The 21928-nt window shown below is 39.8% G+C and overlaps 1 protein-coding gene across 4 annotated transcripts in view; it reads left to right on the forward strand.

Moving 5' to 3' along the window:
• Positions 1–21928, forward strand: part of PRDM16 (PR/SET domain 16) — a 431446-nt gene that overhangs the window by 365899 nt on the left and 43619 nt on the right. For 3 of the 4 annotated variants that reach the window (XM_030537608.1, XM_030537605.1, XM_030537606.1), the window contains exons 4-5: positions 4665–4799; positions 18772–18874. In XM_030537608.1, the coding sequence (XP_030393468.1) occupies positions 4665–4799; positions 18772–18874 (238 nt within the window). Of the gene's footprint in view, positions 1–4664; positions 4800–14032; positions 14056–18771; positions 18875–21928 lie in introns of those variants that run through there. The other variant, XM_030537607.1, reaches the window with a different exon arrangement.

The raw sequence follows: 21928 nt of genomic DNA on the forward strand, positions 1-21928 counted from the left end.
AGAAGTGGTAACAATAATTTTCCTCCTTTTCAGCTGTGTTTGCTGTATGCTCATAAATCATATTCATTTCTAAAAAAACTGCCACACCACGAAGGTGACCACACAGGCATTTCCAGAATACTAGAAGTCCCGGTGCTTCCAGGAAGCGTGAGGGACTGCCCCCACCAGCGTAAGCCATCCCAGCGGGGGCAGAGCAATACATTTTTCAAAATGGCATCTCCCATCTCATACCGGACAAAACCTTGTCCAGTTTTGTCTCAGTACCAGCTGCAGGACAAAAGCAAAAGCTTAGAAAAGCAAAACTCTCCAATTTAAAACAGGACGAATGGCCTGCCTACCAACCCCGTGCACAGGCCCTGTATCTGCCAACTCTCTCACCCTGCAACAGGAAGCTATTTTTATTCTCACTGTCCTGATCAAAACCAGAGAAACACACATTGTGATATAGGAAAGTATTGGACAGAACATAGTTCGGTGTTGTTGCTGGGCCGCTGTTCATGTCACCTCAGTTTATTTACAGGTTGGAGGAGTGTGTGAAAAACAAGGGTTTCAGTTCTCAGAGTTTTGCATAAATATTTTTTCCGGTTTTGGTTCATGAGATTTCACGCCCCCAGAGTTTCAATTTGGGCTTGAAAGCTCAAACCAGTGAGCTTCATGTGATTTCTAGCCAGGCTAGGCTTCATTCTGAAACACAAGGTCTCAATGGTTCATGAATTGAGTCTTTCAGTAAATTTGAGCTGAGTTCTGGGTTCGACCAGCACTCACTGAAGTCTTTTTCCCCAGCCCTCAGAGAGTGCAAAAAGAAAGCTTATAATTTAGATCATGCTTGTAGTCCTTGCGGTCTTGTTTGACAGTATCTCTTCAGCGTTTGACCTTATTCAGATTGTCTCTAGTAGATAGGGTGACCAGACAGCAAATGTGAAAAATTGGGATGGGGGTGGGGGGTAATAGGAGCCTATGTAAGGAAAAGACCCAAAAATCGGGACTGTCCCTGTAAAATCAGGACATCTGGTCACCATACTACTAGAATGTACAATCCACCTTGACAATGTTGTGAAGATTGGGGAATGCTGCCGGATGCGACTTGATGTGCTAATTACCTTCAAGCTTCTGCACAATGTTTAATTCAGCAGCTGATCATCAAACATACATTGTGATTTTGTTACCCGGAGTATTTTTTTTATTGCAGTTAGGACAAGTTGGGTCCATGTTGAGAAATGCTCTCCTTTCCCAGGGGAACTGCTTCTTTTTAAAAAAACTTTCTAAACTTTTGAAGCTTTTCTATTTGAGTTATCCTCATTTTACCTCTTTTCTTTTAATATAAATCTTTTGTCAGATTACTCGTTACTTTGATATATAAGCATTAATCTAACCAGTCATGGCACTTTCTGGTAGGCTAAGGGTTAATTATCATTTTTTGACAGTTAGTTTCAGACTTTCACTGTGGAAACATTGTAGGTGGCTGGACCAGCATCTGTGAATATTCTTCTGTGAGGCAGACCCTGCCAAAGTAGTTCACACCTTTGTAACCTCAGGGCTAGTTTATTTCAGTTCATTCTACTTAGCGCAACACTTGAAGTCCATCCAGATGCTTCAGCTAGTGCAAAATGCAGCAGCTCATCTGTTGAAGGTGCCATGCTGGTCTGAATGTTTGAAACCCCAGTGCTTCTCGCTCTGAACTGTTTGCCTCTCTATGGTTACAATCTGTAAGGCCCTTTATGGTCTAGGACCCAGTTAAATTGGAGATCTCAGTTTCTGTATCCTGTTGTAGGAAATTAGATTAATATTTAGAGGCTGTGAGGATGTGTGTACTTTTTCTTTACAATTATTTCAGGAAGCTGGGCTGGAGTGGAGTTTCCGAGGGGAGGCTGTACAGTGATCCAGAGAGAGAGTAGCTACATGGATGATCATGTGTTCCTTATTACAAGCAGGGATGGTAGCACCACACTACTTTTAAGCTTGCCTGATATTTCCCATTATTGGGACCCTTTTTTTAGTTGCTTATAACTACAACCATTTGGGCTGAAATTTTTCATATTGGATGTCTGGCTCAGGCTGAATGTTTTCTGAAAATTTCAGCCTCAGACAGGTCAGCCATTTCCAAGAATGAGGCCAGGGAAGAAAAACATGTTGTTTTGCCTTTAAAAAAATAAAATTGATGACCTTTCCTAAAGCTCTGACATCCTCGACTTTGAAGCAGAAACTTGAAATTTGGTAAGACAGTGGTGGTCTTTGAGTCAGGGATGTGCCTTTTACGTTTTGCATGAAAATCTGCCACCCCAGCTGTTGGTCACATTGGGCAAGTGAGCCAGAACATGCTGGAGGGAGAGGAGGCTCTGGCTTGCTCAGCCCCTGTCCCCAGCAGCCAAGCCCAGGCAGGGAGCAGGCGGCTGCTGCCACCCAGCCAGGCTGTCTCAAGCAGAAGTGACTCCATCCCACTCCCTGCCTGGCTGCTGGGGAGAGCGATTGAACGCACCAGGGGGAGGTGCAGGCAGAGATGGACCGACCCGACCCACCCCCTCACACACACAAGTAACACAGGGCATGGAGAGTGCAGCAGCCCCCAGGGGGGTGGGTCAGTGGGCAGAGGACATATGGGACAATCATGTCTTCTCCCATTTAGATTGTGCATCCCCCCACCCTGCAGTCAGGGCCGGCTTTAGGCCAATTCAACCAATTCCCCTGAATCGGGTCCCGCCCCTAAGAGGGCCCCGTGCTTAAGCCCCAGTACAGTGTACAGTCAAGAGCCTGTGTGCTGTACTGGGGTGGCCTGGCTTCCCCAGGTGGCAATTTAAAGGACCTGGGGCTCCAGCTGCCTCTGCTGCCCCAGTCCTTTAAATAGCCACGGGAGCTCCGTCGCTTCCCCAGGGCTCCTGTGGCTATTTACAGGACCAGGGCAGTGGAAGCAGGGAAGCCTTGGGCCCTTTAAGTAGCCCCCAAGCCCTGGGCTGCTGCTGCTACCCCGGTGGGGAAGGGAGGAGGAGGGGGCATTCACCGTACAAGGTGGGCTGTAACCCCTGTACCCGCACCTCCTGCCTGCATCCAGCCCCTGCTGCACCCTCTGCCCCCACCTCCTGCCTGCGGCGAGCCCGTCTCCAGCCAGCCCCTGCCTGCAGCCAACCCATCTCCCGCCAGCTCTTGCCGCACCCCCTGTCCTGCCCACACCTGCCCTGCCTGCACCAGCTCTGCACCCCCTGCCCTGTCTCCAACCAACCCCTGCCACCCCCCTGCCTGAAGCCAGCCAGTCCCACACTCCTCTGTTTCCAGCCCTGCCAACCCCTGCCGCCCCCCTGCGGCCCTGCCTGAAGCCAGCCAGCCCAGCCCACCCCACCCCACATCCCCCTGTCTCCAGCCAGCCCCGCACCCCTTGCCCTGCCTCCAGCCAGCCCCATGTCCACTGGTGCCCTGCAGTTCCCAGGGCAGTAACCCTGCGCACCTGGTTCAATGAGGGGGGCAGGGAGCAGCTGGGACCCACATATGTGCGCACACACCCCCAGGGAGTGGCGGGGACTCACACATGTGAAACAGAACTCATTTCTAGTTCAGACCCATCTTTTTTAAAAAAAAACTTTAGGTAGCGTTAACATACAGCCGTATTTTCCCAGGCAAATCGCCATCTGGGATTTTTAAAATTTTAAAAATTCCTCCTGGGAAAATACAGACATATGGTAACCCTATTGATACAAAAAATACATACTGTGGCACATCCCTGAAATCAAACTTTTTATAGGGAATGGCTTTTTTTTTTTTTTTTTAGTCATCCCTGCCAGGGGGGCCCCGCCGAAAATGTTCGAATTGGGCCCCACACTTCCTAAAGCCGGCCCTGCCCGCAGTATGGGGAGGCACCAGCTGTGTAGGGCTGAATAGGACTTTCCTTGCACTTACTGCGCTGGACTGCTGCAGGCCAGAGCTGGGGCCACAACCAGGCACTACAACTGAGAGCAAGAAGTTTGTCTCTCCTATGCCGACAATGACCTGGAGCTAGGCAGCCTGGAGGAGGAAGCTACCTGATTTCAACACAGAGAGGACAGAAGATAGACCTGCAGGAGCTGGGGGAGTCATTTGGGACTATGAACAGGGAGGTGGAGGAAGACTGGGAACAGGGGTTGTGAAGGAGTCTGGGACTGGCTTGGAAAGGAGACTGGGACTAGGACCTAGTGGGGAAAGGTGACAGGGGTTGGTGGGAGGGGAGATAGTTCTGATTTGTTCTTGCAGGATTGAATGTCTCTTTTTGTTTACAGTAGTAAGTACTGTGCTCCTTTTTTGAACCTAATAATAGAAACAGATTACATGGAGATGGAGCCATGTAAGTACCTAGATAGTTAATAGAAAGCAGTTCAGAAAAGGTGGCCTGTTTAGTTATAATAGATATATGGATACTGTAGCTCTATTTTCCTTGCTCATTAGGGATGTGATCATGTGCCCCTTAAATCAATAGAGGTTCTTGACTGGGATTTAAGCAGCTTTGAAATTCAGCTGATGTTATTCTGTTTGTATATCTTCATTAGTCATGTAGACTAACAAGCTATTTCTCTAGCTTTACTTATTGTTTTGGGGCCCTGCAATGCAAATCATTATAAAAGTACATTTCTCACTTGTTGACTTCCATATTTATCATTTCATCTCAAGTGAAAAATATTCTTCCACCTTCTCTTCTTCTTCAGATCGCTGATGACTTGGGAAATGAGAAAATCTGTGCTGATGCTAATCAGACTGGAGCTGGAAATTGGCTGAAATACATCCGAGTGGCCTGTTCCTGTGATGAACAAAATCTAGCTGTATGTCCCATTAATGACCAGGTATGCTTCTGCTCAGTTGAGCCATCATAATGTTTTTTTTATAGCTTTAGCAGTTATCAGGTTGCTACAGTCAACTGATCACTTGAACAAATATAGGTTTGCTTTGTATTTAGGAGAAAAGCAAAACATCGCCATGTGAAAATTCAGAGGATATATTTACTAGGTTTGGTTGCGATAATAGCCCTTAAATCGGCATGCTTTTCTGAACGCCTCTGGTCTGGTCTGAACAAGATGAATTTAGGCTTTCTTCTGAGGTTTGTAGTGTTTCTGCAGTTAGGGCCATACGACAGGAACAGACTTTCACCTGCTATTTTTCCTCCACGCTCTTTGAGTTTTAAGCTAATATGTGGTTCACATTTTATTTTAGGTCAACTAGCTCTCCATGCCCTACATATACTTAGGCACAGAAAGATTAGATCTTTATCAGTAAATATCAGTAAACGTCAATTTCACTGCACACACACAAACCAACAAAAAAAAATTTTCATCAATAATTATTGAAATTTACAGATAGGCACAGTCAGAAAAATGCTCCTTGAGAACTGATTAGAGTCAAAATCCAGCAATTTGGACTTTTGAATTAGGCTTGTTACAAATAGACTAGCAAATGAAGTGTAAAAACATGATCTGTTTTATGTTTTGACATGTGATGTTGATGATTTGTTTTAATGGTTTATAAAGCTTTAACTTTTTGAATCTTAATGTCCACTGTCGTTAAATACTAATTTTCTGTCCACCCACGTACTTTTACACAACTCTGAAAATTTCAATTGATAAAAATCCAAACATTGATATAATTTTTTTTCTGTATCAGCTGCTTATTCTCTTGCCCTCGTCCATTCCTCGCTGCCCACGTATTAACACACACTAGCCATAATATTCTGTTTCTGACATCACACTTGGTTACTGTGGAGATGATGATGGCATCACAGAGAAAGTATTATGGTTCTGCATGAGGAATATGCAGTATAAGCGGATAAACTGAAACAAAGTTCCTTTTTTAGTGCACATGCAGATATTCACACCAGTAAAATCTGAAAGAAGCAAATAACCAGATAGGCAGTTTGTCTGTCTGATAGGAGACAGACACAGAACTGCTCCTAAATGGTGAGTCTGGTTCTCCTCTGTCCTGTATCTTGCGTAGCTTTTTATATGTGTGCAAAATGGGTGTAAAAATCCACTCTTCTTTTTTGGTAACACTTTACACAGTCATAAAGACCGCGCAAGGCAGTGGAGAATCAGGCCCTAAGTGTTTTTTCCCCCCCAAAAAATGTTTTGCACATTGTGTCAGCTCTTTAGGGAATTAAGGCTGATGTCTGGTTGAAAAGGTGGTTTGAGTAACTCAGTTGCTTTATGCCACATCGCAAGCAAATAATATCCCAAAAGAATCAATTTGTAAGAGTTTTTAAGGGGGCTTGTTTGTTCCTGAAGTGGCTGTCTCTGGTAGCAGATTGCTATTACACTGGGACTTGAACAGAATTTATTCAATTTAAAAGTTTGTCCATAAGGTTGCATGATGTAGGATAACATGACAATGATGGGGAAATGAGGCTGGAGTCATTTTGTTTTCAAGACATCATGTTTCCAGTTTCAATGGCTGCAGTTTTCTTTTGTTTATTTTTATCCTTCTCTGGCACCATTCAGACTTGGAGAGTGTTGGTAATAGAGCCTCATGGGGATGTTATCTCTTCTTTGTGTGAGACTCAAGAAAATGACACACATTTTTCTTTCCACTTTTTCTGCAAATGCTGCAAGAGGAACTTAATTACAATCAGCAGATTATCTCCAGGTTTTTTTGGAATCCAAGACAGAGGCTTATATACTCCAATCCAGAGTCATGATAATTTAGCAAGATTTGTAGAACACCAGCACTTTGGCTGAATCCAAGTGGCTGAGTGGGATGTCCATTCAGCAGCTCTGATCTTTTTCAGGACATTGGAATGGTGGGAATCTCCTGGCCTGCACGTCTCTTTTCTAGTAGAGGAAAACTACAAAGCATTGACAGCAAGCTGAAACCTGAATTCTCTTGATTAAAAAATAAATGAATGAATGGAGATCAATGCTGGTAGTTCATTGCAGTTTGAACAGTAGAAAGTGCATGCTGTACACTGACAGTGATGGATAGAGAGTCTGCTCCCAAGCTGTGAACTAAATTTTTGTCTGTATTTAAGTGGGGGAGGGGAGAATGGTTTCGGAGACTGTTGAGAGAGGAATAGAAACCTAATAGGCATGTTGTGGAGATGTCTGTAGCATACTCTCCTTGGGGAGAAGATTTACAAAGAATTAATATAATTTTTATAATGATATTCCCAGAAGCTCAGTCATCTTCCCTCCTAGACAGATGACAGAGTGTTGCAAGGATTAATTAGCTAGTTTTTTGTAAAGCGCTGGGAAGATTAAAAAATTGAAATGGGTACACAAGGAACAATTAGATCTGGGGATTTATAAAACTTCAGACTGAGTAAAGTTCAGGATCAGGGTGTTGATTCAGGCCCATCTCAATGAGAAGTTCAGTACTAATATTATTACTACTAGCATTGTCAATAGGCATTTGGAGGCATAAAAGGATGAACCATGATGGAGAATATATTTCTAACATGCATGTTACTAAGGAAGACATTACAAGAATCTCTTTAGTAGAAATGGAAGCCAAAATATTTCTCTGAGTCTGACATAAAGATGGACACGCCTGTTCATATAAAATGAGAATTGAACTGAACTTTTCACACAACGCTTGACCCAGTCCAAATCCAAACTTGATGAAGTTTGAAATATTTCCATAAACTTTTTCTCATTCATATTATAACAGGCTCCTACAGAGCTTGACTTTGGAGATGAGTGGAAATGGGAAAGCCAAAATACTTCAATATTTGTAGCCTGATTCCTAGACCAACATGATCTGGATGAGCTTTTGGATAAAAGCATCTGAACTTCGGTTGCGTATATAAAATGAACTCCTGATTGCTGTGATGCCCATCCGCTATTCATCACGGACCCTCTTGAAACAAGGATCCTTATAACCAAGAGCCTTACATTTATCATCGACTCCATGCCTCACATCAAAAGCTGCTTTATCTTCTATGCATTTTATAGCACATGGAGCTGAATTCCATATCTCAGTTTCAGAGAGTGACAGGATAAATATCATAGGAGCCATTATGTTTCCCCTTACCTATAACCTAGACCTTTACAGTCCTTCATTCTGTGCAGATTATACAGGTCTCCAGGCAGGCTACAAATGGCCTGATTTCCTTTTAGTGCATCCCACAGATTATCTGAGCTCAGCCTATTACACTAAGTCATATCTTTGGGACTCCCAATAGATTCAGCAGCTCCAGTGCAATTGGATACACAGTCTAATACCTTCTGGCACTGCCTTATACCTTACTAGCCCCGTCTCCAGTTAGTCGTATTCATTCCCTGCCTTAAGAAATGTAGTTGCGCCCAACAGTCTGTTCAAGCAACTCTACTTCTGTAACACCTGCTGTTGCCAAAAAGGCCCTTTACCAGGAATTTGAAAAAGCCATTTGCAATTTTTTAATTAACCAATGTAATAAATACAAACAACCATGGGGAATCATTGGAGCGGGATGAGGACCTTCCAAGTTCGGGATCCTTGTAAAGATATTTTAGACTAAATAAAAGAAAGTAGAAATATACCAATTTGATGTTAACGTACATTTTTTTTTCTGTTTGAAATATTAACCTTTAGACTACTGGCCTTTTCTAAGCATGCCAGGTTAATGGTTTGATTGAAAGCAATATGTATATATTTTGCCAACAGCTAGAGGGCTAAATGATTATTGGTATCACATTTGATTTTAAGACCAATTAATTGCATTTCTTTTCCTTCATCTGGAGCTTCTTGGTTGTGCACAGTTTCAATTTATGTAGCAGTCTGATTAGAAAGAACTTCTGTATTGCACTAACACCAGACCTGGTTTCTCTACCTTCTGTTACATTCTTGCCATTTCCTGTGTGTTTGCTTTATTATAAATTCACTAAAACATACATCAAAAAAGATAGCAAAATGGCTATTCAAGAAGAGGGAAATAAAAAGGCCCCAGAATGTAACTAGATGGTAGGCATTTCAAAGTGTTTTCTTCCTCCAGCCTCTTTCCTGAAGCAATGAAGACTTTTAGGTCAAGCCAGCTGGTAGGAATAAAAAGATCCAGTGTACAAAGTGCAGCAGACAATGGTGATTGATAACCAGAAGTCTCAGACACTTATGTGAAAAAATCATAGGCATAACAACATCGAGGTCAGGATGTACTTTTTTCTCAAGCAGCTCATTATGACATCTGTGGGCAGCAATAGGCCTTACAATATTTGGGATAATCAGCAGCTCATTGAAATCCTTGTAGGCTTTATTATCATTATTATTATCAATTTTAACATTTACATGGGGGAAATACCAGTAAGCATGTCCATGCTGGATTAATATTATTACTTCCCCCCCTTCCCTTCTCCACACCACCTTAAAAACAAAATGCAAACACAATTTTCTTTTCTTGGAAAAATTCAAACTATTGCCATTATCTACACGTGACTCTGTTTTGTACAATTGCTAGTGGATAGTCTGACCTGAAGAGTTTCAATGCATACAGATAGGTCTAGGATTTGCACCTTGAGTTGTTTTAATGTTAGGGGGGAAAAAACAGGAATATGAAATGAAGAAGTAACACACAAGAAAAAAAATCACAAACCTACCTCTCAGGGCTGAAGTATCAATGTCAGTTACTGTGAAAGTATCTACAGTATAAGCCAATTCCTGCTCCCACTGAATTGAAGAGGGGGAGGATCAAATCATGGCAACAAGGCAAAGTCGTCTTTTGGCTGAGAAGAACATTTTATATTTTGAACTTTAGCCAATTTAAGGTTCCTAGTCACTGTACACTCACTAGACAACAAAATCCAGGTTTAGGAATTTCTAATCCTACCCATCAGAACCATTAGGGTAATAAGGAGCAAAATAATGAAGAGACCCTCTAGACTTCCAAGTACATTTTAAATTATATTGTGGCTAGTTAAAGCCTCTATACTTAGAACCTCATTTATACTGATGGGGAAAATCATATTTCACTCTTCACTCTGCCTTTTTTTGCTAACACTCATTAGAATTCAGTGTAAATAAAATAGTAATTAACATTCAGATAAGGTTTGATCTTGCAATACTTATGCCCATGGGGAATTCTATGCATGTGAGCAGCATTGCTCATATGCATATATATTTGTAGGGTTGAGGCCATAGTGGTTTGCTGGCATTAATCCTCCCCGTTATTAAGTGTTATACATTTATCAGATTATCAGAGCTGAGGTCACACTTCTTTCTTATGCACTATAAACCGTGAATAATCCTCTGGGGTGTGATTCTGCAAGGTCCTGAGCACCATCAGTATCCATCTCATGAGAGTTTACGTGGCTCAGAACTTAATAGGCTCAAGCCCTAAACCATCAAGCAGAATGTGACTTTTCGAAGTGAATGAACATTTTCAATTTCTGCCCAACAAACAAGTAAATGTTAATTCCTTGTGTACAGCATGGTGCACATCCTGTCTATAGACTGGAACTCAGGCTCGATGGAGAAAGGTTTGACCACACCCATTCAGTAGGCATGCAAAGATTAATCTTTTTTATTTAAACATGTAAAGGAAACAAAAGCTCTGAAATAAAAGATTACCCACAAAATAACTAAACATCATGGTGCTGATGAAAGCCAGGGCAAGCTTTTAATCAAAACCATTTGCTATCCAGACAAAAATAAGACATGTTTAGATTGGGATATGGTCCTTTTCACTCTTATTTGTGCATACATCGGACTGAGGTCTGATCTTCTCGACACTCATGTGAAGCAGGAACAGCTCCAATAATGCAGTAGAATTATTCTGGATTTACAGACGTGTGACTAAGAGCAGCATGTGGATTGCTGAACATTTTCTTCACTTCTTCTAAAGTAAATTGTTACTCTTCTTCAAAGACACTAGTTGTAACATTTTATCCTCCAGTTCCATTTTTAAACCAATTATCCAAATATAAATTTTAGCACGATGTTTTTGAAGCTAATTCGTACAGGGCCAATATACACCCAAGCAAAAGCAAAATACGCCATCCCAATATGGGCAAAGTCCTGAAGTACTTATCCAATACTGATAGGCAAAAACACACTGTAGTGGTGTAGTTTACATACATCTGACTGCATCTTTAAATCAACAGTGCTTAGAAATACTTTTAGTGTTGGTCACATAATTTCTAATATAACTAACTACTTGCAAGTAAGAGAAAAACGACAGCCGTAATTCTCTGTTTAAATTGTCTCAAACTGTGTACATCACTTCTGTTTCACGCTGATGCAATTAGTGGGTGCGCTTTTTGATCTTTGGCTGAACACTGCAGCTGTTTTCTCAGTTCTGTGATGTGTGCCTTTCTTAAAAGTAGAAAAATGCCACCACGCTGAAGCTTAAATAAATAGCAGCCATCACTCATGCAACAGGTAAACAATGCTGTTTCTAATGAAAGATACTTGAATCATGAGGTAGTACTCAGATGTACTTTGTTCACTCCACATGTTTCATCTTTGTCTATTGCATGGATATTGAAAACAGTTAGACAATTACCACATTGTTTTTAAATGTCTGTCTGTTTCACGAACACTCTTTTCATAGAAAAGATGTACAGTCTTTGACTTCACTGTGATGTAGTGTTAATAAGATGGGACTTAGAATTCTGTGTAAGCAGGAATTCTACTAAGTGGTTTTTAATATGCTGCAAAATGTTGTATGCTACTCAGCGCTAAGTTCCTCCTAGATATCCCCAACACTAGGCTATCATCCTTAGAAATAGCTCAAGAAACACAGTTTTTAAGAGGAAAAAATAAAAAGACCTCATAAAAATGCCTGGTCTAAAAGCCCATTGAAGTCAAGGGAAGTCTTTCCTTTGGGCTGTGGTTCGGGCCCCATAGAACATAGATTTGTCTCTTTTTATTAATAATCCATATCTAGCCAGTGAAAAATCCTTAGGAAAATCAAGAACTGCAAACAGGAGTGTAACGTTTTCAAGTCTCTGGGAGAGCATTGCACTAAAACTATATTTTGTATCTTCTTCTTGGGCTAAATATCATTAACTGGCCATTAATATTTAAAATTTTAATGGTGACATCTTCTGATGTAAGAAAAATGAAAAAAAAATTAATAGGACTTTGATGAAAATAGAAAATATCAATTATTTCAAAAATATGATCTTTTTATGTACTATTTAATCTGTTTTTCAGTTCATAGCAAACAAAAGGGAAAGGATTTTAAACACAGCAGTAGTTTTAATTAATTCAGAATTTCAGTAGCACAATGGCAAGATGAAGTTAATTATTAGAGTGAAGAATATGATAAAATGAATGTAACTCCTGCAGATTCTAACCTTTTTCAGAGTAATTAATCTGTCTTGTATTTTTATGTTTCTTGATTGTTACTGTTTACCTTAGCTGCTTTTTGGTTTTGAAAACATATGAAAGGGGGCAAACATGATGCTAATGATATATTGAAATAGATTTAATGGGAGCCAATGATTATTACAGTTTTGAAGATATGGGGTGAAATCCTGGTCCCAATGAAAGAAATGAGTGTGTAAGTATTGACTTCACTGTGGCCCGGATTTCACTCATGATTTTAGAACATTTGCTGTTTATGTCTATGTACAAAACGGAGCATCTGTGAACTAGATATTCCTGAAGATTTTGCTTTGTTTGTCAGTATTGGGTTGGTTTTGGATTATTGGCTCAGAGAGGTATAGTCATTAGTAGGTATCTTGAATTTCAGAATTTTTCTTGGTTCACTGACATAGATGTAAGTGGCACTAAATTATCAATTTTGTACCTACTGGGACTAACGCAAGGTCTTTCCTCTGACAATTCGTACTCTGGCAAAACTCCCATTGAGCTCATTGGGAGTCTTGCCTGAATAATGACTGATCTGAAAACTGAGCAAGATGTTCAGTATTTGGCTCATCGTGTCTGTTGCATGAGACAGCAAAGAAATAAGCATGATGTGAAAATGAAGAAAAGCCTTTTCTGAAAAAAGTAACACTCCATATCAACTGTAGTTTTTCTTTGGATTCTACCCAGAATGCAAATATTTGTGGTTTGTATCTAATGATTAAGCATAGTCTCCCAGGGATATGTTCACATCTCAACATTATATATTTTTTAAAAATAAGAATGTGTTTCACGGCTATAGAGCCTTTAGTTCGAGGATCTCGGCGCACTTTACAGCGAGAGGCCCTGATCCTGCAAGTAGCTCTGCATAGGCTGACCCCTTGAGCCCATACACCGTCCTATTGACTTGGAGAATCAGAGCAATTGTAGATCTGGGAGGCAATTAGTTTCAATCCAAGCAGTGAAATTTTGTTAAGAAGTTTGCAATGATTCAAAACAAGCTAAATCTAAAATGCAAGAATGGGATACAAGTCAATTTCAGACAAATTTTATTTTTCCCCTTTGCTATTTGATATCATGTCCATGTTATTGATAAAAATTCCAAGTTAAACAACAGAACTGAAAACAGCTTTGTGTTAGAACTCATTGCTCTGCTGTGAACGTGATATTAACGCTTGAATTAATCTCTGGCTGAAGTTATAGGACTTTTTTAAAATAAAGGAGCACAAATAGAGAGAATTGGGGAAATCAAATAAATTGTCTTAAATGTATTTAGCAATAATGGAAATTGTTTTTGCTTTTTTCCTGCCCCTGATTTATTATGTATTAGTTGATCTCCGTAATTGGGATTTGTCTTGCAATTCAAATAAGGTTTTTTTTAATCTCAGGCCTTTTAATGAAGAAAGAGCTGTGAAAATAAAATCCTCTGCCTGTTTGAAACATAGACTGCTGGCTGTATAACCCAAACTTCCTTTTCCTTTGATTTGCAGCAATATTGTAGTCTCTATTACATGCATAATGTAGGGAGGGTCTCCAGAGAGAACAGTTCTCACTGATAAGATTAGGGGGAGTGTCTCAGACTTGAGTTTAGATAATCGAGAAAGGATCACTAAAGAAATCCCTCTGTAAGAGAGATGCACAGAATGATGATGCAGTAGCCAGGATGGTCCTTTAGTGCATGAGCTGTCACAAGGCCTGAAATACCAGCTGCCTCTCTTTTAAGTATAGAGGATGGCTTTTGTCACCAGCTCCACTGATACTGGGGTACCTTATTGGAAAGCTTTAAACTTAACTCAAGTCTCTGAATTGACGCACCTTACTCAGAGAAAACAGGTTAGACATTTAATTTCTTATTTCTTCTTTAACTTCTTGCCTATATTGGACTCTTTTTCTTTTCATTTTATTGTTGGCACTTTTGTTTTCATTCAGTTCCTTGTTTTCATATGCTTAGTGTCTTGAAACTGATCATAATGTTTAAGGTAATCATGTCAAACAGTATTTAGGTCTTTTATTTTCAAGTTTGGTTTATGGTAGATGTTGCCTGCATATTTGGTCTGCATAGTCCTAAATTGGTAGGAGGAGGTTTGGACGAAATGGCCTTTAAACAACTGTTAAATGAAAAGTAGTGAGAGTTGCAGTGCAAGGCAGGGGTGAAGAGAGAGTGCCTGTAGCTTTTGGTATTTATTTACAAGCTATTATTTTAGTTGGTAAAGATTGCCCCCTAATGGAACAACTTGGAAGGCATAATAGTGACCCCCACCCACCCACCCACCTACACACACACACACACACACACACACACACACACACACACTAAACTACTAGGTGTGTTGTTTGAAGAAAATTAGTACTGTTAAAGTCACTAAAAATAAGAAAAGTAATTGTCTTCTCTTTCTCACTTGTGTTTAGACCAGCCAGATATATTTTTAACAAAGACATATGTAATGTTAATTGAATAATCAAAATGTATTGAATCGAAGCTATATCCCTGAATGCTACTTATTACGGCAGATAATGTGTGAGGATATCTTACTGAATAGTAATGATTAGGGCTAACAAGTGACTAAAAAACTTAATCATGATTAGTCGCACTGCTAAATAATAATAGAGTACCACTTATTTAAATATTTTGGGATGTTTTTTACATTTTCAAATATATTGATTTCAACTACAACACAGAATACAAAGGGTATTCTGCTCACTTTATATTTTTATTTCAAATATTCGCACTGTAAAAAACAAAAGAAATAGTATTTTTCAATTCACCTAATACAAGTATTATCATGCAATCTCTTCATCATGAAAGTTGAACTTACAAATGTAGAATTATCTACAAAAAATAACTGCATTCAAAAATAAAACAATGTAACACTTTCGAGCCTTCAAGTCCACTCAGTCCTACTTCAGCCACACTATTGCTTTTATCATTTTTTACAGTGAAAATATGTGTAATAAAAATAATATAAAGTGAGCACTGTATACTTTGTACTCTGTGTTGTAATAGAAATCAATGTATTTGAAAATGTAGGAAAACACCCAAAATATTTAATAAATTTCAATTGGTATTCTATTGTTTAACAATGTGATTAATCGCGATTAATTTCTTTAATAGCAATTTTTAAAAATTAATCACGAGTTAACTGCGATTAATCAACAGCCTTAGTAACGATAAACTAAAAGTTATGTATTTAGTACATTTTTACAGTTTGTTCTCTTTCTTTAACAGGATAAAAAATATGAATCATAGTGTAAGTTGATATGTGATGCTGACACATTGGGCCAATTCTTTCCTCAGACAAAACTTTTTTTGCTTCAGAAGAACCAGGTCCTGAATGTGTAATGTAAGATGGTTATATTTCAATGCAGTTCTTAGATTGCATCAAATTAAAATAACAAGCAAACAGAAAAGAGGAACAACAGACAAGAGATAAGCAAGATATTATTTCCCCCTAAATGTAATTACTCCCAGGATCACACCCCTGCATAAACTCCTAAACTATATATGTTATTAATAAATAATCTAGTACTTGAGATAGTTGACTGGCATATGGTAAACAACCATGTCTGTTTCAGAGGGGTAGCTGTGCTAGCCTGTATCAGTGAAACCAATGGGGAGTCCTTGTGGCACCTGAGAGACTAACAAATTTATTTGGGCATAAGCCTTCATGGGCTAGAACTCACTTCATCAGATGCATGGAAATGGGCCACATCCACCCTAACTGAATTGGCCTCATTAGCACTGTGCCCCCCCCCAACACACACACACACACACACACACACACACACACACACACACACACTTGGTAAGGCAACTCCCATCTTTTCATGTGCTGTATATTTATACCTGCCTACTGTATTTTCCACTCCATGCATCTGATGAAGTGGGTTATATCCCATGAAAGCTTATGCCTAAATAAATTTATTAGTCTCGAAGGTGCCGCAAGGATACCTCGTTGGTTTTACAACATATTTTGTGTTCATCTGTAATATGAAATATTAATTAATTTATGTACCTGAGATTTTTTGATCTCACTAAGGATCCATTATGGGGAAAAAAATCAGATGAGTAACCATATTCAGTTTTACCCCACTGAACTCAGGGAGACTCCTTATGGGAGTAAAAATAGTAATTTATGTACATTTTGGCATGATCAGATCTTGAAACAATGAAGGCCCAACTCACATGAGCTACTGAGGTCTCACTGAATACAGCTAGGGTTGCAGATACTCAGAACTTCTGGGAATTTGGCCGTTCTTGTGTATCGCAGTGTCTGTATGGAGAAATGAAAGAGACTTTGTGAATAAATATTCATCCTAGGGATATTGATCAGTACTCACCATTAGACTTATAGGAATTCTGTATGTACGTTTCCTACTGAAACGGTGGATTGGCAGAGATTGAGTTATTGTTACTAAATCAGTGAACTATGAAAGTGCTGAATAAAATCTAGCTTATACTCAGGAAAGGAAATTGCATGGGAGGTGGGGGAAGGAAGACTTATCATTGATTAACTTGAAAAAAGAAAATTCTTATGAGCCTCTAATGTAAAACATCATGGTATTTATTCACCCTCACTGAAAGGATTGCCCAGTGCTAACAAAACCTTGTAATTGACTTTTAAGGTTAATAGCTAATATCCATTGAATTCTCAGGGTATTGCTATTAGAATAGGGCAAAGTCCAGCAAACTCTTTGGAAAATTGGAAATCTTCTTGGCCACACACCCAAAGTTCAGGGCTTCTTGAACCTTTTCTCCTGGCATATTCCCCTTCTGCTTTGCCAGCAACACCAGCTCAACCCCCACCATTAGGTTCCTTCTAACACTCCCCTTCCTGTGCTTTATTCTTTGCTGTGGCTTTTGTTAGGTGACCCTCAAACTTTGATTATTGGGGTTCCATCTTCCCTCTGTCAACTTGCTCCTAAAAATTCTTCCTGTGTTGCCCACAAGAAGTGTGTGTGTGTGTGTGTGTGTGTGTGTGTGTGTGTGTGTGTGTGTGTGTGTGTGTGTGTGTGTGTGTAAAATACAATTAATAAATAAATGTAAAGGAACCTCAGGCATGCATACCAAAAGTAACGATGTGATCTCATTACTGTAACCTTCGCCCTTCCTCACCTCGTTGTTTGTTACTCTCAGTTATTGCGTGAAACTGACGGGAATCTGCATGGGTGCAGGTGTCTGCCCAGATGTAATGATTTGCAGAAGGAGGGCCATAGACTGTCAGCTTATTAGGATCCTGCTTTTCTTATTCATCCTGTAAAGGCTCTAACGCGCTTTTGGATAGTGCATAATAAATAATAGTGCACACGACATTGTGTACGTAATAAATAGTACCTGCCATGTGTTGATGCACACGTATTGCTTGCAGCATTATCGTCTTTTGTCTCTTGGATTCAATGAATGTTCATCTTGTATAAATAAAACAACTGCTATTCCTCTCGAATAAAAGTATCCCTAGGGTTCTGTTCAGGTTTATGCCTTACACACAAGTGGTCAAAGCTCAGGCCAGTGCAGGAGATCTCTATAAGTTCTTTCAGACCATTTGAGCCCTGCACTATGCAGTTTAAGTGGAGGCTTAAGTGGTGCATAGGACTGTTTGTGGGCTGTGCCCTTGAGTGGATGCCATCTGTGTTCCCCTGATGGTGCTTCAGTGCAGCAAAACCAATCTCTAAGGCCACGTCCAGACTAGGAATTAAAATCGATTTTAGATACGCAACTTCAGCTACGAGAATAACGTAGCTGAAGTCGAATTTCTAAAATCGAGGTACTCACCAGTCTGGACGGCGCTGCATCGATGTCCGCGGCTCTCCGTGTCGATTCCGGAACTCCGTTCGGATTGATGGAGTTCCGGAATCGATGTAAGCGCGCTCGGGGATCGATACACCGCGTCCAGACGAGACGCGATATATCGATCCCCGAGCAATCGATTTTAACCCGCCGATGCCGCGGGTTAGTCTGGACGAGGGCTAAGAGGTGCAGTATTGTACTCACCAAATTCCAAAATATTTGGCTCTGGGGTATCGAGTTTGGCTGACAATATTTTGAATAGGGACAGAATGGCATCAGGGATTTGTGAAGAGATACTGTGAAGGACCAAATACTCAGTGTAAATTGGTGTAGCTCCATTGACCTCTGTGGAGCTATGCTAATTTAGATCAGCTGAAGAACTGAACCTCTGAGCACCAGCCTGATTCTGACTTTGACAGGCAGGGACCAAAACTAGTTCTCTGTCAATGTTATTTCCCATTTACAATAACAAATATCAATTCAGTAACCTTGGGGCGGGAGGGGGAGGGGAAGAAAGTTTTTTGTGTAATCTGGATAAGAGAGGCTCTTAATGTAAATACTACTTTATCATTCAAACCGCATGAAACTCTGACACACGTAGAGTATAAATAAAGGCAGAGAAAGAGCTCTCAGTAGCAATTATCAAACAAATTGAGTGACAGCCTCCCCTCTTAGCCAGAATCATTTGAGTTGTTGCAAAAAATTATAAAATGTTGCTTTGCATATTTAACGTGTCTGTCTCCTTTTTGTTTTCCTGTCCCCAGATCTATTATAAAGTTATTAAAGAAATTGAGCCAGGAGAAGAACTGCTGGTGTATATGAAGGAAGGTGCCTATTCTCTTGGGAACATACCACCTAGTCTGGAAGGTGAGGCTCTTATTACTGGATACCCCCAGTTGTGAGGTGCACACAGGTGCTAACAAAAGCACATCCTGTAAGAAATGAAGCCTGCACTGTTGCCTGTTCTCTTACGTAACTGCAGCCTGTTCTGAGGTTTTATAGTGATACCTTTTCTCACTGGCTAGGTTGGTTGTCTTAGTCAATGAAGTCTGAGCAAAACCCTTTTTTAACTTAAAACCAGGCCTAGCTACACTAATTTATAATGTTAAGGAATTTTGTAGTTTTGAATACTATGGGGGCATCTCATTAATTCCCAGGATGATCGTGCTGGTTGGTTTGCAGTAAAACTGAGCCAAACCATTATGAGACTTGCAAACCACGCTGCGTCTTTAGCTCACATGGCAAATGTGACCAAGGCAAAATTGGAACAGCCATTGTGCTATAATAATATCGTAGAATCATAGAATCTCAGGATTGGAAGGGACCTTAGCAGGTCATCTAGTCCAACCTCCTGCTCAAAGCAGGACCAATCCCCAGCTATGGATGGCTCCACAACATCAACTGACATTCAGCTGAACAGTTAGAGTGACAACATGAATTGATCACAAATAAAGTTAACATCTTCATTGCTATGTTGCCCAGCAATGTGTGTGTGTCTTGGCAGCATATTGGAATGGCAGGTCAAGGTGCCTGGCACAAACAGGTGAGCACATTGCTTAGAGGCATTGTGAATTGAGCAGAGCTACGGGCTAAGCATCTTTATCTAGCTCTTACGTTATCATAATCATTTCCCCCTAAATACATTGATACTAATTATTAAAGTTCAGTAACCACACAGGACATCTAAAGAGCTATTATGCTTTCACGGAGGAGTGAGTGTTTCATAATAGATACAGCAAGGAAATGTGAGTCAGGATTACTGGGTTCTGTTTCTGATTATGCCATATACTTGCTATGTGAAATTAAAGGTAACTTGCAAAGGGAAAAAACTGAGCTTATGTCCTTTCTCCTCCCTCCGCTCCCGCCCCTCCTCCCCGCCATCTTCCCCTTTTTATGATGTTTAAAGATGGTCTGAAATTATTTTTCCAGATCAAAGGGAGAGGGAAGAGGGGTTTCTGCTTGTATTTCCTTAGAAATAGAGGTCTTATTTCCAGGGGAATACTCTGTGACTATTGGAATACTAGTGATATGGAGAAGTTTTTGAAAGGGGAAAGGAAATAGACTGTTTACAACTTGGGCTTTGGTTTTAGAAGAATTTTTAAAAACTGGCTATTTATGTAGGTGGCAAGAATATCAGAATTCTTTTTCTGAAGTCGCTGGTGCTAGGCCATGGTCAGACAGAGGATACCTGGCCAGATGAGCCTTTGGTCTGACCCAGTCTGACAGTTCCTAAGTTCCTATGTGCTGTTTTGTTTTATTAATACTTATTTAACACAGAAATCAACATTTTGGTAAGAGGATGTGTTCATTAAAGATTCAATATCCCTCCTCCTTTCATTTAAAGTGACAGAACTCACAATACAATGGCTGGAAGTGAGTTATGGAAGTGGTCACCCTGCAAAAACAGGGGAGACCAGACATGCTATTTCTGGTATTGCTAAAGTAAAAACCTAAACCACAGACAACTAACTTGAAAATATAATCTTGAAAGCCTCCTTTAAAGAATCAAAAAAGAACACAACCACCTTTTTAAAAAAATCCTTTGTAACTCACATGTGTAACACTGAAACTAAAGCTAAGCAAACGTAAAGGGCTCTGTGCTTCCCAAACGAAAGTCACTGTTGATGTGCTAAGAACTAATATATTTTAATGTGCTTTTGAGTTTGGCTCTAATTTGGTGAGGACAAAAGTTAAAGACTAATATGAGAGGAAGGGTGAATGATCTCCAGTGAACAATCAGCTGAATTTAGTCAGTCTTTTCTGTTATTGACTGTGAGATTGGTTCATGATTGGTGCAAACTTGTTCATTATTATTTGATGACTGATTTATACAAACCTATTTCATCCTATGGGTTGCCCATGAGCAATTTGCCTGTTGCTTTACCTAATGAATATTTGAAAATTAAGATATTTTGGTTGGATATTCTGGTCACATGCTGCATTTTGTTCCCTAATGGGTACATTAATTTAACTCCTCATTTCAGAATTCTAATGAAAATATTTAGGATTATAAATGTAAACTCCACATTCTGTGAATATTCTGCGATATTTGTTTGATATTTGCTGTTTTATTGAGTGGTTCTACCAAAAACCTCTTTTGCTAAGGGCATTCTGAAAAAATGAATGAAAAAAGAGTCCAAATACAAATTAACAGAAGTATTCAGGTTCATGTTTCTGAATAATTTTTTGCAGTGTTCTCTCAGAACTACTAATGCTGTTTTTGAGAGCAAGACAGAGATGTGAGTAGTTTCTTCCTCAAAGTAATGTCATAAAAACTAAATATAGCCTTGATCATTTGTGATAATAAAAAAAAAAGTATGGGGGGGCACAAAATCGGGAAGAAAACTCAAAGCTGTTTTGTTTAATGTAGGATGATCTGTTTTGCATCAGAGATTTCATTTTTGGTTTTAATTGACATTTATTTGAACAAGCAAAAACACCTTGTTCCCTATAATACGCCATTGTTGTCATTATATAACATTTATCTGCATCCTCCCAATAATGTGTCATGCTTTAGCCAGCTAATTGCTTTCAAATTGTAATAGCCCAATATCCAATATTTGTCTTTTTAATACTTTTTTACCTTCGGTAATGATTTCCTCCCCGTCCCACTCCCTCCCTCCCCCCATTTAAACTCTGAATTGCACAAGAAAGAAAATGCAAAAATGTTCCACACAAAGATAATTATCATAAAAATCTTTTATCCAAACCCCAGCCGAATGCAGTAGACCCCTTATCACTGCAGGAATTTTGAGTAGGGCTCTTGAACTCCTTTGAGACTTGAGTCTGGTAGATTAGCATGTAGATGCCACATAATTGTGTTCCCCTTGGTTTCTCTGAAAGCTATTAGGCACTGATTTATTTTTCTGTTACATTCCTGCTTTGTCCTGAGTGTTACTGATGGAACTTAAGATAGACGCA

The sequence above is a fragment of the Gopherus evgoodei genome, chromosome 18 (assembly GCF_007399415.2).
Source record: "Gopherus evgoodei ecotype Sinaloan lineage chromosome 18, rGopEvg1_v1.p, whole genome shotgun sequence".
Classification (NCBI taxonomy): Eukaryota; Metazoa; Chordata; order Testudines; family Testudinidae; genus Gopherus; species Gopherus evgoodei.